At 42.1% G+C, this 22,466-nt stretch overlaps 1 protein-coding gene across 1 annotated transcript in view; it reads right to left on the bottom strand.

The window, feature by feature from the left end:
* Nucleotides 1-1,717: 1,717 nt before the first annotated feature.
* The window catches only part of PTPRG (protein tyrosine phosphatase receptor type G), a 370,232-nt gene continuing 349,483 nt past the window's right edge, over nt 1,718-22,466 (bottom strand). Inside the window, exons 16-29 of the mRNA XM_015875220.2 lie at nt 20,690-20,786; nt 19,195-19,277; nt 18,833-18,967; nt 18,467-18,601; nt 17,867-18,039; nt 17,039-17,174; nt 16,552-16,698; nt 14,636-14,729; nt 13,298-13,374; nt 12,758-12,886; nt 10,982-11,128; nt 10,374-10,516; nt 7,407-7,542; nt 1,718-6,788 (exon numbers count right to left, since the gene is read on the bottom strand). Of these exons, the coding sequence (XP_015730706.1) occupies nt 6,642-6,788; nt 7,407-7,542; nt 10,374-10,516; nt 10,982-11,128; nt 12,758-12,886; nt 13,298-13,374; nt 14,636-14,729; nt 16,552-16,698; nt 17,039-17,174; nt 17,867-18,039; nt 18,467-18,601; nt 18,833-18,967; nt 19,195-19,277; nt 20,690-20,786 (1,779 nt within the window). The 3' untranslated portion in view covers nt 1,718-6,641. The remainder of the gene's footprint in view (nt 6,789-7,406; nt 7,543-10,373; nt 10,517-10,981; nt 11,129-12,757; nt 12,887-13,297; nt 13,375-14,635; nt 14,730-16,551; nt 16,699-17,038; nt 17,175-17,866; nt 18,040-18,466; nt 18,602-18,832; nt 18,968-19,194; nt 19,278-20,689; nt 20,787-22,466) is intronic.

The raw sequence follows: 22,466 nt of genomic DNA, 5'->3' as shown, positions 1-22,466 counted from the left end.
ACATATCTTCTGGCTTTCTTCTGATGTTGACTCAGAATCCCTTTCTTTTTGGCAGCTCCTTGGATATAGGAACAAAGTATTGATATTAGATACAGATATCACAAGAATATCCTGCAGTGTGTGACATAAGACCAACAGGATCTGAATTCAGTTGTGACAGAAATCACGAGCCATACAGGATGCGTAGCTCACAGAGACAGTGAGATGTGAAGGACTGAAAACTGCTCCCAGAAGAGACATGGAACTGAAATGCAGAACCTCTTCAAAATTCTAAAGCATAAACCAGCAGCAAAGCCGACATCAGCTCCTAAACAAGGATTTCAAGACATAAGGAAGAGAACAACTTTAGAAAAGAAAAGCGAGCCCAGTGACTGTCACGTTAATTGAACACAGTGTCAGGAAAGATGGCTTTGTGAAGTGTTGCTTCTTAAAGCATTACAAAGTCAGAACATCAAAACCATTGACTGGCAGCAAAGGGGAAACAGAAACCACAAGTGATCAATAAGGCAGCTGCTGGCTGGGGTGCTGACACGCCAGTGCATGAGGCCCCGTGCAGAGCCCCGAGTGGCCACGTACCAGGACTGGGACTGAGCCATTGATCAGAAAGATTTTTATTATTGCAAAGGTCTTGAAAACACACCTTCTGGCATTTCAATCCATTTAATAAAACGCTGCTATTATTTGCGCCTGCTTAGCATGACTGTTAGCAGCCTCTGGAAGCCTTAAAGGCTAAACTCATTAGCTATTTATTACAGAAGAAGTTGGGATCTCCTGATACCTCCAATTAATTCAGGCATATTGTTAGTAGTGGAAAGTGCTGGTAAATCATATTTTTTTTTCTTTGCCCAAGCATTAATGACCTACTTACTGCATGTTTCCAATGGATGTAGGTCTTCTCCAGCATCAGCACAGGATCCAAGCACTTTCCCAAGGCTTTGCCTTCCCTCCTACCCATCGCTCACCAGGACAGCTCAGAAGCTGGTGAGGCACCTCAGTACTGTAGGGGCTGAGTCCTGTAAACACCACAGATGACCATCCTATGTTGTGCCACTGTCCTGGGAGGTGTTCCCACTCCCAAATTACTGTTTTTGGCTGTTTTTTTTTGCAAAACTGAGCATCAACAGCACAGTGTGCCTGTTTCAATGACAGCACCTGGCTGTGGTGCAGCAAGTAGGTATGGCTTCTAATACATGTCATGGGGAATGCTTGCTGCTCTGTCCCTGGGATTTGGAACATCTGTGCCTCACTACCGTCCCGAGATGGGGATGAATGCTTTTCCCTTCTCCTCCACAGCTCCGTGTGAGCTGGGTGGAAGCCCCTGCTCCTGCAGGCAGACATCTGATAGCTTGAACCAGGTCTGAGGAACGTCACAACCAGATACAAAGCTCCAGTTTAGAATGGAGACAATCCCGTTTCCAAAAGGGATTTTGATGTAACAACAGTCTGGGGGGAACAGTCATGGAGAGGAAAGGGAAGCGCTGATAGGCTGAGAGGCAGAAAGCTCTGATCGTCTGAGACAATTAAGAGGGGAGAAGCAATCTCCTCTGTCAAGTGACTGAGAGACAGTTCCAGGCTGAGCACTCCTTGGAAATTTGAGACCTAATTAAAGCAGGCCTTGGATCTCATCATTCTTCCTGCACGCCAGGGACCATGAAATATTGACTTGCGCATCTGTTCTGTATGTGTATTTGATGCAAATAAGAAAGAAGTCTGTAAATACATCAAAAACCATACTTTATTTTATGTATAGCAATACAATTTACATATTAAATAACACTATAATAGAATGATTTGATATAGTTTTAAACATAACAAAAAGAAGATTCTTCAAGTTACAAAAAAACCCCCCAAACGAAAAAAACAAACCGAACCAAACCGAAAATCTCCCTCAAAATCCTCCCTCCCACCCTGTCCCAAAACCAAACACCACATCTTTATTTTTGTCTGAATGGATCAATGAGACAAACGTATCCAGTGACTGGCTAAGTCTAATTCCTATTGCACACACTGACAATGGAGGAAAAACCAAAAGAAGAAGAATCTAACCTTCACGATCACTGCCCCAAAGAAACCAGGTGTGGAAAATCAGTTTGGAGTGTGATGATGGCATCTCACTACCTGGATACACAGAAGGTATGGATTCACATAGCCACCACAGAACTAGGAAGGAGGTGAAACTAGAAAAAAATTAGCTTTATATGAAAATATAAAATTCTATGATTATATACCATAGATACAAAGTTCCCAGAAGATGCTTATCCAAGCAACAAAATATTTACAGTTTTAATGGTTTCGCTATTTAAAAATGAAGGAAAAGAAAATCTGAGTACGCGTGAATGCTGCGGTCTTTAGAAACAATGGCTGCTTGCTCATTTCAAATGTTCAACACAACAAAGAGGTCACTACCCCAAATGTTGGAGAGCTGTGACGTTGTATAAAATTGAGTATCTCCTCTTTTGGAGACATGTTTATTCTTAAAACTCAAGACTTTTTTTCTTGAAATTAATTATCCTCTGTAGAAAATGCTTCCCTTTGCAAATAGTTAACAAAAACACTAAAAACAGTTTTAACAGCAACGACAAAGTAGAGGCCAAATCTCTTCATTACAGTTCCTCCTCTTTCTCTGTTTTTGCATTCCTTCTCCTTTGATAAGCAAAGCCAATGTCGTTAAAATTGTTAGAATGGCATCAAAGAGAAGAAAAGCAACGGGGTAACAATAAAAGCTGAATGATGTTTGTCAGAAAGGGTAAAAAAAAAGAAAGAAGAGAGAAAAGCACAGCAATGCAGTGGATTAATAAATAGGCATTTTCCCTTCATATAAAAATTCACTGGCACCATTTGAACACAAATGTCAGAAGACAGGATTTGATACCCAAAGACATGAATTTGAGAAAGACTGAAATCCTTAAGACAACCACGTTTTATTATTAATTTTTAATTACGTTGGTTTTGTTTTGCTGAGAATTAGCGGTGCGTATCTTTGGTAGAATCAACATCTATATTTATAGCTTCTAAATAAAATACATCAGCTTAAAGAAAAGGTTACTAAGAAGGCAGTTGTGCTGTTTCATAGAGTCTTCTCCTAGCGTTCCAAGACATCACTCTGGGTTCAAGCAATTCAAGCAGTCAGAAATTGGAAAAACAACTGAAACGAAGCAGATCCTGTCAATGATTCCACTAACCTCCAACAGACCCACGGTACAGAAGATCGCACACGGGAAGGAGGATAAAGGTTTGGGATGTTTTTATCCTGTTCCTAAATTCACGTTTGGGAAAGGATGCTGTGAAATCCTAATTACAAGTGGAAGCTCTTCCGACCTTGGTCTTGCTGAAGAACCAGCACTGCAGCCTGCACAGCTGGGCAGTCAGACTGCCTCCCCCACACCTTCCTACCAATGCTGGGACAACCACACACAGGAGCACCACTGATTTTAGATGTTACTATGACACTTTCCCTCTTGGAAAGCCTGGCTATAATGATGGACTCAACGCACAGATGTTTGTGTCTTTCACATGGTCTGCAGGTGCATACCCATGCAAAACACAGAGAAATGATATTTTACAGACATAGACACACATGCACGCACACACTGCTGCTGAGGACCACATCTAATAGCAAAGGGACATACCTGGGGCTCCCCTAACTTGCAGGCGTGCACAACTGGGAACTTTTGCTGCTTGAAAAGCATCCCAACTGAATGCCAAGCAGGGGTTACAACAAGGGGGCTGGCGTTGTAAAGCAGTGCCAGACAGGCACGTGAGAGCATCCCAGTAGAGCTCTGTGCCTCTGAATGCTTGCTTGGGCCTTCTGCCAGCCTCCTCCAGTCCCAAGGAAAGAGGTGCATGTCCATGTAAGAGAGCACAGCTGCATTTGCTTGCAGCAGAATGAGTCTGGTTCTTATGTGCTCCTAATCCCAACCTTCTTCCACTTCAAGCCTAGCGCATCACTACTTTCTACTGGCTATCTAACTGTTAACACAGTTCTTAACATGCAACTTAATCCCCCTTAAGAAAAAAAATCTATGGAGAAGTCATACAGCATTGCTGTAAATTATTTCCCCACGGACTAAGCCCCAAGCAAGTATTGCAGGTGTGGGAAAATGCCAATGCAAACACATGAATTTCCAAAGCATCTACCAAAGTTCAACCCCACAGCCTACTTTCACTGACTTTTAAAACCCGTGTGAGGAGATTAAATCAAGGATATTCAGGCAGTGCATCATGAACCACAGTTACCTTCCATCACACCACAGAAATGAAAAGTATTCAGCTAAGGGTACTGAACAAATGCAACTTTCCTGATGCCTACAGTAATCTCTGCATCATTCTGCTCTGTCAGGCTTTGGATTCCTTCCTTCTCCCAACACTTCTCTCTATGAACTTGAATACTCAAGGCTGAACTGATGGAAACCATCCCCAGGGCTGGGATCACTGCTGGGGTTTGGGGGTTCAGCAGCCAGATCTCCAGTCTGAGCTCCTAACATGCAGCACTGCATCACTCTGGTGCTGGGACATCCCAGTGCAAAGGGAAAGCAAACTACAATGCATCCATTTGAGAAGCTCTGCACAGTTTTTATTTAGACTAGCTGGTGCTGGACATGGGATTTCCTCAAAGAAACCATGGATATATCACACTGTTCTGCATTAGTGGTTATTCGGAGCACTAGTACTGAGGGATTCCACAAACTGGTGAGTAAAGGGTAACCACGCAAAAGGCTGCTGGTGAACTCCTAAATATTTTGGTGTGGGAATTAATCAAGTCTATCCACACTAGGAAGTCTTTCTCCTATTAAAAATCAAAAGGCCAGATGTTAGCACACACTGGTCTGCACAGCTCTCTGCTCTCTGCGGGGCTGCATCTCTCTGTACCTCAAGAGGTTCCAAACCAACAGACCTACTCTCAATAGAAATGTCACTTTCAGCTTCCTTCTGCATGGAAAAATCCACAGAACCATTCCCTTCCTCTTTGCCCTCCCCTCCAACACAAGACGTGGTTTGGTTTTTGCTTTGCCACATGTCTGTTCTAGCAGGTCCCAGCTGGCAGAAAGCTTTACGCTGAAATGAAAAATACGCTGCAGTATTTTTTGACAAGTCCTGAAAAACACAATGCATGCTTTGTGCAGTTGGAATCGAGAAGAAATCAACGCCACGCGTAAAGGATGGTGCCTGTAACTGCATAGCAAACATCAGGATGGCTGAAACAACATCTTTCGTTCTCAAGGCAGATTCCGTAACCCCTCCCTGTTGGGCAGAGCTATGAAGGAAATGATCAGCTTTATCTCTGGAGAATTAATCAAGTATGTGCTTACTTCTTTTGTTAAATAAAGATGAACACTGATGGATCGCAATGAAATGCAAAAGAAAAGGGAGCCAATGAGAATGTATACTTAGATGCTCCAAACAATAATTCAAATGATTCAGATAATCTGAGGAAAACCATTTCATTGGTGTGGGGGGGAAAACACAATAAGCTGGGGTTGTGCTAAAGAATTAGTCTGGCAAAAAAAAAAGAGGGAGAATGTAACTTTATAGGTAGTTTTTTTTTTATTAGTTTGCTTCACCAGTAAATATGGATCAGTACTTTATGTTTTAGCACTAAAGTATGAAAATTACACACCTGTAAAAATGGCATCTAACAGTTATGAAATTAAGAAACGCCTGTCGTCATGTAACATACCATTAGGTGTGAGGTCATATTCAAGAAATAGAAAGGAAATTAATGTGTTTAAAATATTGAATAGCTTAGTAATGTAAAATATTGCTACCTTCAATATATCTGAAAACAGGTCTGATCTGGGGCTGTAGGAGATTTCTTACTGCATCGGCTCTGATGAAAATCCAACCAAAATTCTTCCCCATCGCAGGGCTGGATAAAAGCAAAACCTGACATTTTTCTGTATAAATGGAGAAACTTTGAGACCGTAAAATCAAAACCTATCACTGCGTCCCACACACAAATCGCATCTGATTTATAACTGTATTGTAGGTCATTTTCTATTCCGTGTGAAGCAAATCTTAGGCCTGTAAGTGTACAAAACAGTCACGTGAAACAATACAGAAATAACTGTTTCAGCCCCACAAGGCTATTACACCTTCACTGTGGCTAATAATCACCTGCCACGTTTCGTCAAGAAGGATGAACGCTGCTCATCCACTCCTCTGGAATGCAGAATACCATCACCAAAACTGTGACATGAAATTAAAATAATAAATATGGAATGAAGGGGTACAGTATCTGGATAGAGAGAATCCATCTGGCCTAGCATTCAAGATTTAAAATCCAAGGGTCACTGTAGTTTAGCAAAACTTCACTGCATTTAAACAAAACAGAAAAAGCACGTTTGTTGTCATGGAATGTCACATCAGGGCTTGTTTTGTATTAGAAGATTATAGGCAGTAACACTGATCATATAGTGCAAACTAGATAAAATTGCGTTTCACTGTGTGAAATAAACAGAGGTGCAAATGCTCAGTAGGATACCATTAAGACATAAAATGGCAAAAAATAAATATCAAAACTTTTATCAGTGTAAAAAAGTAATTGGGTTATTGTATAACCTAGAGTCTGGCAAAAAAGGCCTCAAAAAAGTTCGCTCAGTCTTCAGAAGTTCTACAAATTAAGTGCCTTTCCAGGTTTCCAATTAGACAAGAGACTCCATGCTTTCTGCGGGATCCGATTCATCGCTGGCCATCACAGCACCGTTTTTGTCCAGTGTCATGGGACCATTGCCGTTCTCCTTAGTGCTGACCAAGCTCAGCATTGCCTTATAAAGAAACTGGTACTGCTCCTGGAAAAGAAAGACAGGTTATGTCAGTGCTTTCATTGCATGCAGCTGAGCGGCACTTACATGTGGCGTTTTTAAGGAAGGTTGTGGATATTTGTTATTAGAAGCACACACATATCACAGGAAAATACTTTGAGAGTAACTGCCTGTTCTACTCTAGCTTAACATTATCACCCCAACATCCTAATTGTGAGCATTTAGTGTTATTGCTGATCTGCTGCCCACTGAAATGAAGTCCTTCTGTTGACATGATGAGGAAACTGCAGGAGAGACAGAACAATGCAAAACCACTATGGCAGCACTACTGATTTTCCAGCAAGAAGGATGTTTGTCCAGCTGCCCTATTTTCCTTTTCATTCCATTACCATGTTGATCTTAAACAATTGATGCACATTATATGATTTCATATGATGAATTCAATGCATCAATTCATTGATAACTGTTCCACATTCAGGTATTCCAAATACATAACCGTGTTAAATCTGTGGTGGGCTTAAATTCCAAGAGAAGGCAGCAGAGGCAGCGGGGCTTGTTAATGTACAATGTGTGTTTCAGTTCACGCTTGTGGTCTCAGATGAAAATCTCATAAACTCTCCATTTATATCCCATTTAAAGACTTACAATGTCTGTAAATACTCCGGGCCGCATCAGATTTATCATCTTTGCCACCTGGAAAACATCAACAGCATTTTCATTCTCCAGCTGCTGGGACAGAGTGGTAAGGGCACAGAGCGTTCCCGCTGACACAGCTCCATACCTGAAAAAACACAACAGGAGAAGACACTCAGAAACATACCTGGGCACCCTGATGCTGAGCCATGAACGTCAACATGGACTTTATTTGATTACTGTAGTTCGACCTTATATCTAATATATGATTGCTTTATATTGGGTTATTTTTAGTCATTCTAACAACAAGAATAGAAAGAAATGTGATGGTACCCCATTCATCTCAGGATATTCGCACTACTCAGTATGAAGAACCGTATCAGCAGAAGGATGCGAGTCTTTTAAGCATACCCATCTTGTGGAGTGTAACAGTGAAATCAGTTCTCGTGTGCCACATGTACTGAAAGCATCCTCACTGCAGCTGAGTGTATTTTAAGTTTATCAGTGGGGGCTCAAGCAAAACGTAAATGATTAAAAGAAATGAGACCTGTCTGTTCCTCTGCATCTAACAATGATATACAATAACATGGATATGAAGTGCTCACAAGTAAGTGGGGCAGCAACTCAGTCTTCCTAAGGTCTGATTCCTAAGCCAAACGCAACACTCCTGAGTTGGGCACCCAGGAGACATTACACATCCTGGTAAGTTGAGCTGGGCTGTCATTTAGGAAGAACCTGAGCAATGTCTGTTTGTCAGGGGAAGGACTGCGTGTCCTCGACATGACTGGCCACACCAAAATCTTACTGCTGCTATATCTGTGGGTATGCTGGGGTCATACAAGCACTGTGGGGCAGGGGACAAGGGATCCTAAGCAGCAGGAGCCCGTAATTGCTTCTGAAGAGCTGCAGCTGAACTCTGCTCTCTCACTACTCGGGAGACCAAAACTCTGTCCCAGTTTAGTGACTTTGAGGAAGTTGGTGTCTGAATGCCCTGACCTGCAAAAGGGAACATTGGTGCTGACTGACTCCATAAGCTGTTTGGAGATCTGTACATCAAAACTGAAATAATCAGCGAGTGCTGCAATGCCATCTGGTACAATAAGATTACCACCAGGATTTTTTACAGCACTCCTGTGGAAATCGAGACATATGCTGACTTAATTTCATATGATTTTTGGAAACTCAATTTGCCTAGGGATTGGAAGCAGAAATCAGATCACAACAGACCTGCTATATTTGATGAAAAATCCATAGAAGAAGCAGGGCTCCTGCAGGGCTATGGAGATGGCTGCACCTCATCACCTGCAGGACAAAATGCCTATTGGGCCTAATGGCCTCATTTCCACTTGGGTTGGTTACTGAGCTGAATGCTGGACGCTCTGAAAGTTATGCAGCACATCTTCATGTAGGTGCTTGCACAAGGGCAGTTGTATTTAAAGCTCTTGATGGTGATCTCCAGTTGGAATTTGGGAACTACTTTGAAATGTTGCTATGGAGTTCATCCCATCGCGTGCTTCCTAAATACCACATGCATTTAGTATCTGAAAATTCATATATTTGGAATTAATCCACTGCTGTAATTATTAGTGGATTATGTGATATAGTAGCTGCATGTAGTAAAGGGAAATTTTCATTTTCAGCTACATTTGCTTTGGCTCCAGCGAAAAGCAGAATCCAAATTATGTATTAGGCATAAAAATAAAATCACTGAATATGACAAATAAACCAAAAAAAGCAATTTACAGAAAGAATGACTCAGCACTGTTAGAAATGAGATTCTGAGGTGTTTTTTTTTTTTCCTTTCGGTCTAATATGAATACCCAAATCAATAATGGTTCTAATTTTGCAAAACATAATCTTAAGTACTGCAAGAGCAGCAAATCCTCACTTCAGACTACCCAAAGCATGAATATTAAAACTAGCCCGGAATTAATAAGTGCTGGCAAAAGCCAACAGAGCTCACACTGTGTGGCAGCAAGGCAGGAAACTGTGGGAGGAGAACTACTTCCTGCAGCCCAAGGCACCATTTGAGGAACCTTCTGGGAAGAACCTGTTGCAGCAGCAATACTTGGATATGAAGTGAGAGCTTTCAGCAGCAGCAGGAAGAGCATGATATCACACCAAGCTGATCCCACCGCTGGGATGGCTGCGTACGCTAGTAATACTTACACAAAAAGGGGAAGATTTCTCCCACTTCCACCACCACTACCTGTCTTGTAGCAATGACAGAAGGGCTGACAGACCCCAGTGCAGGGGCTTGAGGGGTAGCAGTCATTTACACTGCCTTGGGTTCTGCTCTAAGGACAACCCATGAAGTGTCAGAAATTGGGCTGCCTTGGGATCTTAATGGCAGAGTGACTCCTGAAAGTGCTTTGCCCCCATGAAACAGCTTCTTCCAAAGGCAGCCCTGTTAGACTCGGGCTCTGGCTTCACAGTATTTTGCAGCTCCATAATGAATGCAAATTAATAATATGCAATGCAGTATTTAGCATCTTTTATAACTGGGCATTCAAGCATAGCTGGCAAGACAATGCTCACTATTACACTACAAAAGAGACAAGTGTTGGGACATGCTGGCCCTGTGTTAACGGGCTCCCTCCCACTTGGCACCATATGGCCCCTAAGGGTGCTCTGGGGAAGAAGAAAGGGAAAGAAAACTGCTCTCAGAAAACCTAGATATCCTTGTGACAAGATACTGCTGCTCATCCCGAGACACAGCCAAGCTGAGCCTGTTCTGTGTCTTACCTGCATGTTAAACCCAAGTTGTCAGACTTGAGCTCAGGTCTGCTTTGAAACTGGTTTCCATAAGCCTCAGTGCCAAATGAAACCTCATTCCTGGAAAGGTAAATACCCTGATCCTGCTCCTCAGACCACAAAACCCCATGCATTCCATGCCAGAATATGCACTGATCCTAACAAATACTCTATAGCAACTCCTTGTATATCTTTCATATAAATGAGAGAAAAGAGATGACATACTCATCATGAACTATGGTGGGGCCATCCCTTGTTAAGGCCTCTTCCTTAATTACATTGATAAGTTCAAAGGTACTGCTTATGGGAGCATCTGGGTTTGGCCATTTAGGACACTGAAAGTGGCGGACTTCCAGAACGTAGTCATCCTGAAACGAAAAATCAGCCTCAGCATTAGCTACTTCAGTTTCACTTTTATCCACTCCAGGATAAAAGATGAAAGAGCCCCTCTACACACTGAGAAGAGGAATTGTCTTCCAAACCACATATGTAAAAAGAGAAGATACGACACACAGCTCCAGGATCTCTGTACCTGTGAACATCCTCAAACAATTCAATTTTAACAATTTTAAACAATGTTGTCACTTTCAAATATGTCAAACACTCAATACTACACAGCCTTGCTAGCGAAAGGAATCTACCTGGAAGTAGAAGATGTCAGAGGGAGAAGGAGTCAATGAGAACAGCTTTCCCCCGTGAGCAACATGCATGCACACACATTTACAAGTATGTAGTTTTCAATACTGTTAGTGAACTTTTGTTCTGCCATATTTCAATGACACTAACAACATTCTGGAGAGGAGCCAAGACCCATAGTTGGAGGTTTATTTTACCTGGGTAGCTTCAAGGATAAAGTCATGGATGATAATTTGCTCTTCGTTAGAGAGGCACAGTCTGTCTTTGCTGATAAGGGTCACAGTAAAGGCCTCACAGTTCATGGATTCCTCTCGACTTGGCCAGTACACAAACTCATCTTCTGCCTGGAGGAAAGGAAAAACACAGCACTGCTGACTTTCAGATACCTTGTGGGTGACTGAAACGTCCAGTGGATCAAAAAATTGGTTTGATACATAGAGATGATCAGGAGCTGACATTTAAAAGATATATTTTGTCTAAAACCAACTTACTATTAGTCTACTAGAAGTCATTAAGCTTGCCAGGCCCCTCTTTTGTGAGTCCAAACAGGTAACACTTGCTTTTTAATTGGTTTCACAGGGAAATGGTTCTCTTACCTCGCTTGTACTTAACCTTTGTGTCATATTACCTCCTGCCTACACAGTTTTTCAAAGAAGTTAGACACTTGTTTAGAAAAAACTCATTGACCTTTACAATTAATTGCTTACTATTCTGAATTTGTACCTATTGTGGTCTAAGCCACAACTCAAGGCTGTCAGTGGAAGGTCTTTGGATCAGATCTGGGTGGAGGATGGACATGAAGGGGTAGAATTTTTAAGGGTGGGAGAAGACGCTGTCTCAGTCCCCTTCCATCCCTCCCTGGAAGCCAACAACAGAAACCAATCAACGGACCAGAGCACAGACATTACTGCCCTACTAGACAGCCTCCATTCTGGGCTCACTGAAGATGAAAGCTGGCACCAAGCATCTTTGCAAGTGACACGGCTGAGTCCAGTGCCCCTCGTTTGCCCTTTAATCATTACTGTTCTGCAGAGACAGTCCAGAGACTTTTGAAGACAAGATCAACCTCTTCATTTCTACCTGTCACTCTCTGTTTCATTAGTACTTTCTGATTCAATCGTATTTCACTGAATGATCTTTGACCTGCATTTGTAATGCACATGGGAAGCATACAGAATGCTGACTCCCTAGTTTTATGACATGATATTTAGTATAATATTTATACTGCTGCCTCTCATGACTGCTATTTTTCAGCTGTAATGGAGGTGGTTTCTCTACCATTCTCAGCTGCAATTGTCTGTGCACCTTAATGATGCATGTATGAAAAAAACACATTTAATTCTTAATCCTTTTGCAGTGTCCTCTTGAGATATGTTAGTAAACCTGGAAGTACTGATTAGCACTTCACTTGTGTCACCTGCTTCTCTCTCTTTGTCTCACAAATTAACATACATGTTAAGCTTACGTTAAAATAACTTCTGTAATCTTGCATAGCCTTAAATCCTGCATGGCCTCAGACTCCTGGAAACAAGCAACTTTTCTAATGTCTTTGCTTTGCATTTTTGCTCCTCTCAAAGTCCTTGCCCTAGTCTTTTATAGCACGCTTAAGGCAAAGTTTAAGAGGGTGACTTGTAAACTGGCTTTGCTTTCAAAAGAAAGTAACTACAGCGTGTAAAGAAATGACCGAGGGGATGTTCAGGCTGGACATTAAGAAAGATGTTTTCTTATAAAGAGTGGTTAGGTATCTGAACAGGCTGCCCGGGGAGGTGGGGGAGTCACCATCCCTGCAGGTGCTCAAGAAAATGGTAGATGCTGCACTTAGTGACGTGGTTTAGTGGGCACAGTGGTGATGGGTTGATGGCTGGACTTGAGGATCTTAGTAGTCTTTTCAAACCTTAATGACTCAGTGACTCTACAGTGGCCTGCTGAGCTAAGTCACTGCTGTACGACAGGGAAGGAGGTGTTTCACTCACCAGGCTCTGGTTGTCCGGCAGCATGACGATGATCTGCGCGTTGTGATCCCAGATCATTCGCCAGAAATCTTTAGTTGTATGTGGCAGCGGATGCTGGGTTATGATGAACTCGTTACTCCTGTAGTAGCCCTTTTCCAGCAAAACAAACCACAGTTACTTATTGCCTTCAATACTTCTGAAGCATTAATTTTATCTCTGGGGACACACGACAACCCTATATCATTCTATATCACAACATTTTTGCACTGACTGTAATTCCGTAATGCCATTTCCAGCCTGCAAAGTCCCTGTTGTTTTCACTTACTCTAAATCCCAGTATTTATTTGACTGTACCTCTGGAAAATATGCATCTAGTATTTAATTTTCTTAAGCAACAATCTTTAATAAAACACAGTTAATAGCTTTACATTATGGGGAAGGTGTTAAAATCTCATCCGCTCATACGCAGCCATTACATACAGAATTAAGACAATTATAGGCATCTGGTATTTAGCACCTCAGAATTGATTTTACTTTGTAATTAGATGTTGGCTTCCTCACCATGATGTAAGAGGCATTAATGTAATCAGTCCCCTTCATTCCAGGCAGTGGTGCCAAGCCCACTCTCGCACGCTCAGCTACAGGACAAAGATAAAAAGAAGAAGAACATCAAAGTCTGGTCATGGCCCATTGCAGAAAGCAGGAATTTCTCAGACGTTAACAAACCAAACACTGCAGCTCCCATCTCCTGCAGGAGCAGGCCAGCACTTAACCGTGTTAAAGCACTGCCTGCTAACCAAAATATAAAAGAGAACGCTGCACAATATTCCCACAAGGACAAAGTAATTTCAGGAATCAAATTTTACTATAGCAAAGATTTTCACAGCAGGCTGAATTACCGAATAACAGTATATGCAGTGATAACAGGGGATTTCAGGTAATTTTTGACTGTAGCATTCTATTTGTTTCTAGCAGCACAAAAACCCAGGTAACTGATTTTGCTTTCCCTACCACTACATAGCACAACCACCGCTCATTCCTCCCATCTGAAAGGTGAGATAACCTTCTTAGATAAAACCCTTCCATCAGGAGGAACAACCCAGAAGCGAGTGAGTGTTCCTCAGCAGGTCTGCACTGCTTAGTGTTTGAGGGTTGGGTTCAGTGACATCACCTGGACATCCAACAGGCTCCTACTGCCAAACTGAAATCACTGCAGCTCCATAACACAATCTGCTAAATCATACAGGCTATTTCAGTCAATTCTCCTTCATTTATAACACATTTCCTGATGATTTTCTTGTTGTTACCAAACTTCACAATGGACTAAATCTGTGCCCACACAGCGCTGCACTACTTTGAGTACTGCTTGTCCTGTATGCCCTGTGCTCTGGGCAATGTGATGGGAATGATGTCGTGACTATGCTTAGTCTTAGCAAGTTCACACTGCCTGGAAACTGTGCACAGATTCCATATTAACGATCGTGAAACTGTGGCCTTGGGCACTAAACACCCTCAAATCTGAGGAAGGCTTGCACACAGAAACTGAATGTACTATAAAGTTAAGTAAATCATAAAAACACTTGTGCCAATCACCCCGGGAGATCTCACCTGAGCTGGGAGCTCCATCAAATTATGACAGTAATCCATAGATTTATCCTCCACCTAATTATTCAAATTCTTAAGCACTTCACATTAACATTCCACTTGGGCAGGATATCTAACTGACACCATAACTATTTTCTTACATTCAGTTTCATCAGAGTAATTCCTCAAGACAAGACAGCTTGGCCTATATAGATCACATTTCTTCCTAGTGGCTACGCCTTTTCATGCATAACAGAGAGTGCTCACTACCAAAAGTGATGCTAGGTGGTAACCAAACCAAAGATGCGATCTTACATGGCACGACTGATGAGTTCCTGTTCTTCTCTTTGTTGCAGTCTTTCTGAGCACTGAAGCATTCCACATATTTTGCATTACACTGTGTAACCAGCTGAAAGAGAATAAAGCAGTAAGTCAGTCCTCACAGCCCTCTAAATGAAGAGAGGTGGTTTCTTTGCCAACTCCTGGGAAGAAGCAGCAGTAGAAGAACACACCGCGTTGTTAAACTTGTTTAAAGTACTCCGGATGCCGATGGAAATCATCCTTTTCATACAATTTGTTTAATGGCTAAAAAGATCACTACAGCTCTCAGCTTTGAAGCATCCTGAAAATGAAGTTCCATCCCAATGCATTTTCACAGAGCAGTACGTTTCGTTACCTTCGAGAATATATTTCAAAGACTTGGAGATACGTTCAGTTGGAAGCAGGTCTGGGGGAAGAACAGCTAGCAAAATAAAACTATGACCAAAAAAACCCCAAACTTTTATGTTTTCTTTCAAACTGAAAGCAAGGCAATTCCTGTAGAATGCCTTTTTAGTTTTTATTTTTATTTTCCTCTGCCAGGCCTTTTGGGAACCCAACACACCAGCAGCAGGGATTTGAGGCTGAGAGTTGTATTATCCGGTCAGCTAAATTCATTCCGGGCAAAATGAAAAGTCAGGGAGGCAGATTTGTCTTTGAATATTCCCCCGGCGTATGGGGAGCTCTCCCAGAGCAAGAAGGGTGAAGGTGGCTTTCCCATCTCCTGCAGTAGCGACTCATTACTCAGTGTAATTTTACTCTCAGTTGGTAAAACCAAACATCTGTATCATGGCACGAGTTATTTTCTGCCAGCTCTGAGCTGGCAGCAGAAATCAGGGATTTAATAATCACTGCTTTCTTAGTCCCAGTTTCAAACCCACTCTAATCACAACAGCACGTAACTCATCTACATACTAGTATTGCTACACTGGAAGTTTCAGTTTCTAAACACTCGTGCAGCCCTAGCAGAGTAAGTCATTTTGGAAAATGGCACTTCAAACGTGCAAATTCTGCCATAAGCCGTAAGAAAACCTCTCCATCCTTATAGCTTGATATGTTTTATAGACGTGGAATCTTTCTTTTCTAGTCAAATGCCTTTTTCTCCTGCATGTGTGTGCACACTCCTGTTCTTGTTTCTTTGACTTTGTAATTAAGCACTTGGAATGTCTTTCTCGATTGAGAGTACTGACATTTCTACAAGTGAATTCTGAGACTACCTTGTTCATTTTTTGGATAGCTTTGCACCTGTTAAAATTTAACAGTTTCAGTTCCTTATGTGGTTAATAAACTGAGTTCAGGTGTGAAAACAGACATCATGTATGATCATATGAAACACAGTCCCAGAAACAAGTTAGAAATGCATTCAAAAAATGCAATCGGAAAATTGTAGGTTTTGTATAGATCAAAGCAAATAATTTTACTTTGGCCATGACAAATGCAGCTATAAAACAGTAGGGAAAAGCAGCAAGCATGGCTATTAGCATTGAGAAAGGCACATTGTGTTTCCTGGCACTGAAGTATTTTAAATTACTTATTTACAACATGGAAATAGCAAGTTGCACAAAGAACCTCAGCTCATTTCTTTCTCCATATATATACATAAGAATCACAGTTTTGAGGAAGACCTCTGGCCAAGTTACCCACAGGCCCGGGAATGCCCAACTCCTTTGAAAAGGGGAGACTGTCAGCAGCACGCTTCAAAGCGCTGCTCGTGTTCCACTTTGCATCTTTGACTTCAAGAGCATCAGAGCTGATTTCCAACAGCATGGCTGACTTGTTGAGCCCTGATGCTGTGCTGTGCTAATCACGTGTTCTGGTTAGGTTCATTATCTCTGACAATGAACAGGGAAGGCACACCAAGCAACACAAAGCGGAGAAATTAGGTCCCTCTGGATGGGAGTGATAAGCCTTACCTTGAACTGTTTTTCTAATCGTGTCTTTCCTCCTATGCCAGGTATGAGGATGCTGTTAACGTAACTATGCAGCTGGTTTGCAGATACTTCAGTCTCCTTCCCAAGGATGGCTTCCAACAAGGCATCATGAATAAAAATGTACTGCTCCTAGATAAACAAAGCATGTCAAGTAAGCACTTGAAATAAACTGCATGGCTGGCTTTAACTGGGGGGTAGAGCACTAAAGGAGGGAATGCAAAACAAACCATCCATGCAAATATGGCCAAACATAAAAGAAACCTTTCACAAGTGTTAACACACACAACTCTGAAGAAGTCATAAGCAAAATCTGAAGTTTCTGGTCTAGAAAAGGAGAGGCATTCCAGTGCAATAAATGTCTTGTGATGTATTCAATACTTACAGGGGTGTAACTGAAAAATCGATTTGCTTTTTGATTGCAACATAAAAATGAACATGGTCATACACTGAGCCCCACTGCAGTCTTTACCTCTGTCTGGACGAGGTAGTTGCGCTGTGTCCTGATATGTTTCAGGAAACCCAGGACATTAACTGTGCTTTTGTCTTTTATCTGTTGCAGCATACTGTCAATCACAATGTAGGTACCAGTTCTGCCAACACCAGCACTATGAAAAATGTAAGAGAAATCCATGTAATACAGCCAGACCACACTAAACACAACAGCAGAGCAGAACTAAACAACTGCACCTATTCCTAGGCTTTCAATTCTGAAAACTGAAAACTGAATTATTTCAGTTTTCCAGGAACTTTCTGCTTGCCAGTGGAGGTGATCCTGCCCTGAACCCATGCACTGAATGGGCAGGAAACCAGGCTTTGGAAACAAGAACTGCACAGCCACATCAGTGCAATGCTCAAAGCTCAGCACCATGCTGCTAATGCAACAAGGATGCTTTTGACTTGGAGCATGCTTAAAATGTAGGCTAAGCCAACTCACCTCTCCCTGCACTCTATAGGGCAGGCATGTTGCTGCCTTAGTAATGTACAGCGTTTGCCTTTGCAGGCATTTAAAACAGCACACACTGCAAAACAGGTATATTGACCATCAAGTATTTAATCACATCCATTCAGATCAGATCAGGGGGAAATTTTTCACTGAGAGGTTGATGAGGTGCTGGAACAGGCTGCGCAGAGGGCTATGGGTGACCCATCCCTGAAGGTGCTTGAGGTCAAGCTTGATGCGGCCCTGCACAGCCTGAGCTGGTGGCTGACAACCAGCCCATAGCATCGGGTTGGAACTCATCAATCTCTGAGGGTCCTTCCAACCCAAGCCATTCTATGATTCTGTGATCCTTCATACCTGCAGTGCACAACCACTGGTCCCATGTCCACGGTTCTGGCTGCAGACGATCTCCTAACAAATGTCAGCACAGGAAGGGCATACTCTGGCACACCCATGTCAGGCCACTGAGTGTAGTGATACTGAATAACCGTTCTCTCGTTCTGGCGCCCTTTTGGGTTTCCTTTCTGACCCTGCATGCAAATTGTAAGCAGAGAGAAGAGAAAGGTCAGGAAAGAGAAAGAAAGAATCCTTCAATTCTACTACAATTCCTCCATTCGGTTCTATTAGCTTGTTCAGATGAAAATGTGTCAGACTACGACAAAAGGAATCTTCTGCAGCTCTGCTTCTTGTTTGGTGGAGACACAGTGCAAGGAAAAGACATACAGGAATAGGTAATGACAGCAGCAGCTCTGATACCAAAGTGGTAACAAACTTGAGAGAAAGAAATATAGGTTAAACCCATCACCAGGTTCCCTGTAATCCTGTCTTTGCTTACTCATTTCCCATCCACCTGCTGCTTCAAGTTGCCTATGCAACGGTTGAATTTTGCTCCTGTGTGGCTTGCATCCTGCACAAGCTAGAAGGCATCTGGATGAGAACAGTGAAGGCTTCACCCACCTTTTTCATCTTTGTGTTCCTGACCGTGAAGCGGCGCACAGTGTAGCAGGCATGAATGTTTGTGCTCTTCAACGTGACTATTATGTTGCCATACTCCTCGCTATTCTCTGACGGCCAGTACTGATCGCATTTTCTCTGAACAAAGACATAGTTGGATGGGTTGGCTGAAGGTTTGAGCTGTTTCTTTGTATTTGTGGTTAGAGCGTTTTAAAAAAGTAAAACCATGGCTAGCTATGTAACCCTCTGTTATTTAGGTACATTTTAGGCATCAACACGTATCATCCCAGACCATTTAAAACAAATTCTGCCCACGTGATTTGGAGAGATGGTAAGGAGTATTTGCTAACAAACTAGAAAATCTCTTACTCTTCCTTTTTCAACAAGGTTTGTGATCATGACAATGATTCCAGTATTTTGTTCCCATATCATCCTCCAGAAATCTTCAGTGGTTGATTTTAAAGGTCCCTGGGTAGCAATGTAGGCTTTTGCTTTGTTGTAACCCTTCAAAGAAAACCATAATGCCAAGTGAGATGAAAGCAGTATCATGGCAGAGAAATTAATAATTTAAAGGTAACAAAGAAAGGTGCCTTTCTCATTCAGAATAGCGAGGAATTTCTAGCAAAACTATTACTTGAAGCTAGAAAACATGAACATTTCGCAAGTAGCAATACTTCCTCCTGGGGGAAGGATCTAGAGTTGGAGAAGAAAAAATAATTCAAATAACTTACATCAACATAATTAGCATTAATGTAGTCACTGTGCTTAGAATCTTTTCCTGGTAAAGGCCGCAGCTTCACCCTACTGTGATCATCTGCAGGACAGAGAACAGAACACAGAAGCATTAAGGAAACATGATGCAGAATTGCAAGTAAATGTCCTAATTCCCATGTATTGGAGTAGCCCTTATGAATATCTTGAAGCAACTGGCTTTGGACTGAAGTGGAATGTGACTGTTCTTGGCCATCTGGATAAACTGTCTGTTCTCGGCCATCTGATCATGGCAGCAATCATTCAGCTCTGTTGGCTCAGGGAGCAGAGCGAATGTCCCCACTCCTTCACCACCAAGACTTCAACACACCAATAAGAATCTTTAGATCATGCTGTTGCACTCTTTAGTTCTTGCTCTTCTTGCACTCAGCTGTCTGACTTCTTGCTTAAATCAGAAAAAAATGGCAGCCCATCTGCTTCTAAGCATCAGTGTGGGGCTGGGAGGTGCTTCCAACACACGTAGAAATGAGACACGGGCCAACTTCTAGCAGGAAACATCTGGCTTTATTTGCCTTCCAACATACCAATGGAGAAAGAAGTTCCTCCTTGTGTGATCTGTAGTACTGAAGTTCCTGCTTCAGTTCTCTAATGGTGCTTTTCTCAGTGCTGAGAGGGACAAGACACCTATGCCTAAAATCACAGCTGGGACTAAAGGATCTCCTTGGACCAGGACATGCAGTGAGCGTGCTACCTAAACTGATTCTAAGCATGAGATACACACATTTCATTCCTATGCCATCAAAAACATCCAAGATTTATTGCAACATTTATAAACACATGAACTTGACATCCACGACTCTCCATTTTTATTCCTAAACCACAATAACTTCTACACCTGCCATTTGTTCCACAGCAGAGAACAGTATGGAAGAAGTTACTACATTTACACTCCAGGCCTGTACAAATCTTCACTCTACAGCTGTGTCCAGATATGCAGTTCTCAGAGGAATACAGGCACAGCCAGCACTGTGCTACAAAGATCATTGCTTGTCCAAGTCATACACATGGTTGAAGCAGGTTGAAATACAGCAGATGTACTCTGTAAGATTTAGCATCTTTGGGAATAGAAAGGAATCACAGGGATCATCAGTAAAACTTGTTGCTCCGCCATGCACTTCCCTTAGGCTAGTTTTCAGATGTTTGCAAGCAGCAGAGCTCTGATCATCAATTTATCCCACTTATTCCTCCACAAAGTTTCATAGTAAACTGGTAACTTCTAAACCTACACTTGGACCATCAAACTGCAACATACTTTAAAACAAAAGCTGGAGTGAAATCGTAGCCTTGGAGAAGCCAAAATGTCCACTGCCTTTAGAAGGAAAATGTCCTCCTGCAATGGTTATTAATTGCTGTGGAGCAATATAACTTTAAACCAGCTGCCTCCTCCAGCCACAGAGACACACTGTGAGTGTCTTTCCTCGCTGATTAAACATGCTTGCAGTTGTGCTTACTTACACGCTAGGATGTTGATGTATCTGTTCTTGTGCTTGTTGTCGGGGTGGTTGGAGTGCTCTGCAGTGATGTTCATGTCGGCCGTACAGCGCTGCACTTCCTAGGCATAAAATTATTCAAACAGAAAATGTGTCAGCATGAAGAATGAAGTTTTATCTCCTTTTGCAACAGCTCACAGAAACAACATTTAAAGTATCAATATCTTACTCGCTGGATTAAACACAGTCATTCAGCATTGTCCTGTAGGACACGATCTGCTTAAACTAAGAAGGCATTAGCTGCTCCCTGATGCCCTTCTGTCCACAGACCTGGTGACAGATGCAGTCTGAGCACTGCAAGAGTCTACAGTGCCCCTCTGACCAGGAGTCAGTCCATCCATCTTTGGGACTGTATCTCCTGATGCCCCACACCCTCCCCTCTTCAAAAGACAGAGTCTCTTCAAAGGCAGGAATGGCCACAATGTAGGCTAAGAAATCAAACATCAAAACCATTTCAACAGAAGACTTCTGACTGCAGGACAACTTATTTGCTTATAACCTCTCCAAACAGGGTTTCTGACATTTCAGTTTGGCAGTGACCTTTTGCTAGTTCTCTGCAGAGAGATGCCTTTTATAAAGTATAAATAAAATACATCTCTGAAGGTAACAGACAGTGCTTTAAATACCACTGCTTGGACAGTGATTAACAGCCAATGATACAGTCAGAAAGATAAAAGGTTGTATCCACGGATATACTTTGGAGCTACATCTACTCAGCCATTTACAAACCAAAATGAGTTTGGGCTTGCAAAGTGTTATCGAAGCCAGAAACGCAGACTCCAGTCTAGTTAGGTCAGATACCTAAATCCAATTGGCTTTTTAGCACCTTAACCTTATCCTCCTTACCTTGCTGAAGAGCAGAACGCAGAGCTACTGAAATGGGGCACTGCACCAACTGTTCTTTGCCCCTTGATAAGAGCAGCTATTCCCCTCAGCTGGGCTGCCCTACAGTTACACCCATCAGGACTGCCCTGCAAACCAAATGACTGCAATCCCCCAACTCACATATGATACCAATTCTGAGTCAGATTCTTTTCTTCTACAACCTCCTTGACAAATCTAACCCCCTTTTTATCATTAGCATCAATACCTGCAGTTTTAAAACACATTTTTGAAGAACATATCAACGTTCGGAATTAGCAACATAATGGAAAAAACTATTTATTTCAAATCACTGTCTAGTCCCAAAAATCTCACCAAATAGAACCTATTTCCCCATTGATAGATGGGGAAATGTCAAGTTACTTTGTACTACAGGCTTTAAAAATAACAGTATAGAACCTGCCTAAGAGAGAATGTCATTAGGAGCTCACAGCTGCTGCAAAGATCACAAGCTAAGTGACAGAAAAATTATCAAGAGAAATGCTATACAAACAGCAGATGTATCAGAGTTCAGCATTACACAGGAGCTACACAAAGGAGATGTGCTGCAATTTTGATATCTTCCTCAGCATTTACATTTTAAAAGTGCCAAGTATACTAAAACCTGGAGCATTTTATAGCTTTTATATCCACACGACACTCCCAAATAACAATTGCTTTTTTCTCCACCTTCTCCACAGGGAGCAATAACTACATTCACATTCAAGGAGATGAGCTGAGTGAAGACAAAGAAGAATCAGGCAAAACCCTCAGCTGGTCCTCATAGAATTCTCATAGTTCCATTTCTATCACAGAATAAAACCCACACTACAGTGTGCGCTTCCCCTAATGCTGTTTGTCAGCTCCAGTAAACAGGGGAC

This window comes from Coturnix japonica, chromosome 12 (genome assembly GCF_001577835.2).
Source record: "Coturnix japonica isolate 7356 chromosome 12, Coturnix japonica 2.1, whole genome shotgun sequence".
Lineage (NCBI taxonomy): Eukaryota > Metazoa > Chordata > Aves > Galliformes > Phasianidae > Coturnix > Coturnix japonica.
This window is presented reverse-complemented; position numbering and strand designations above follow the sequence as displayed.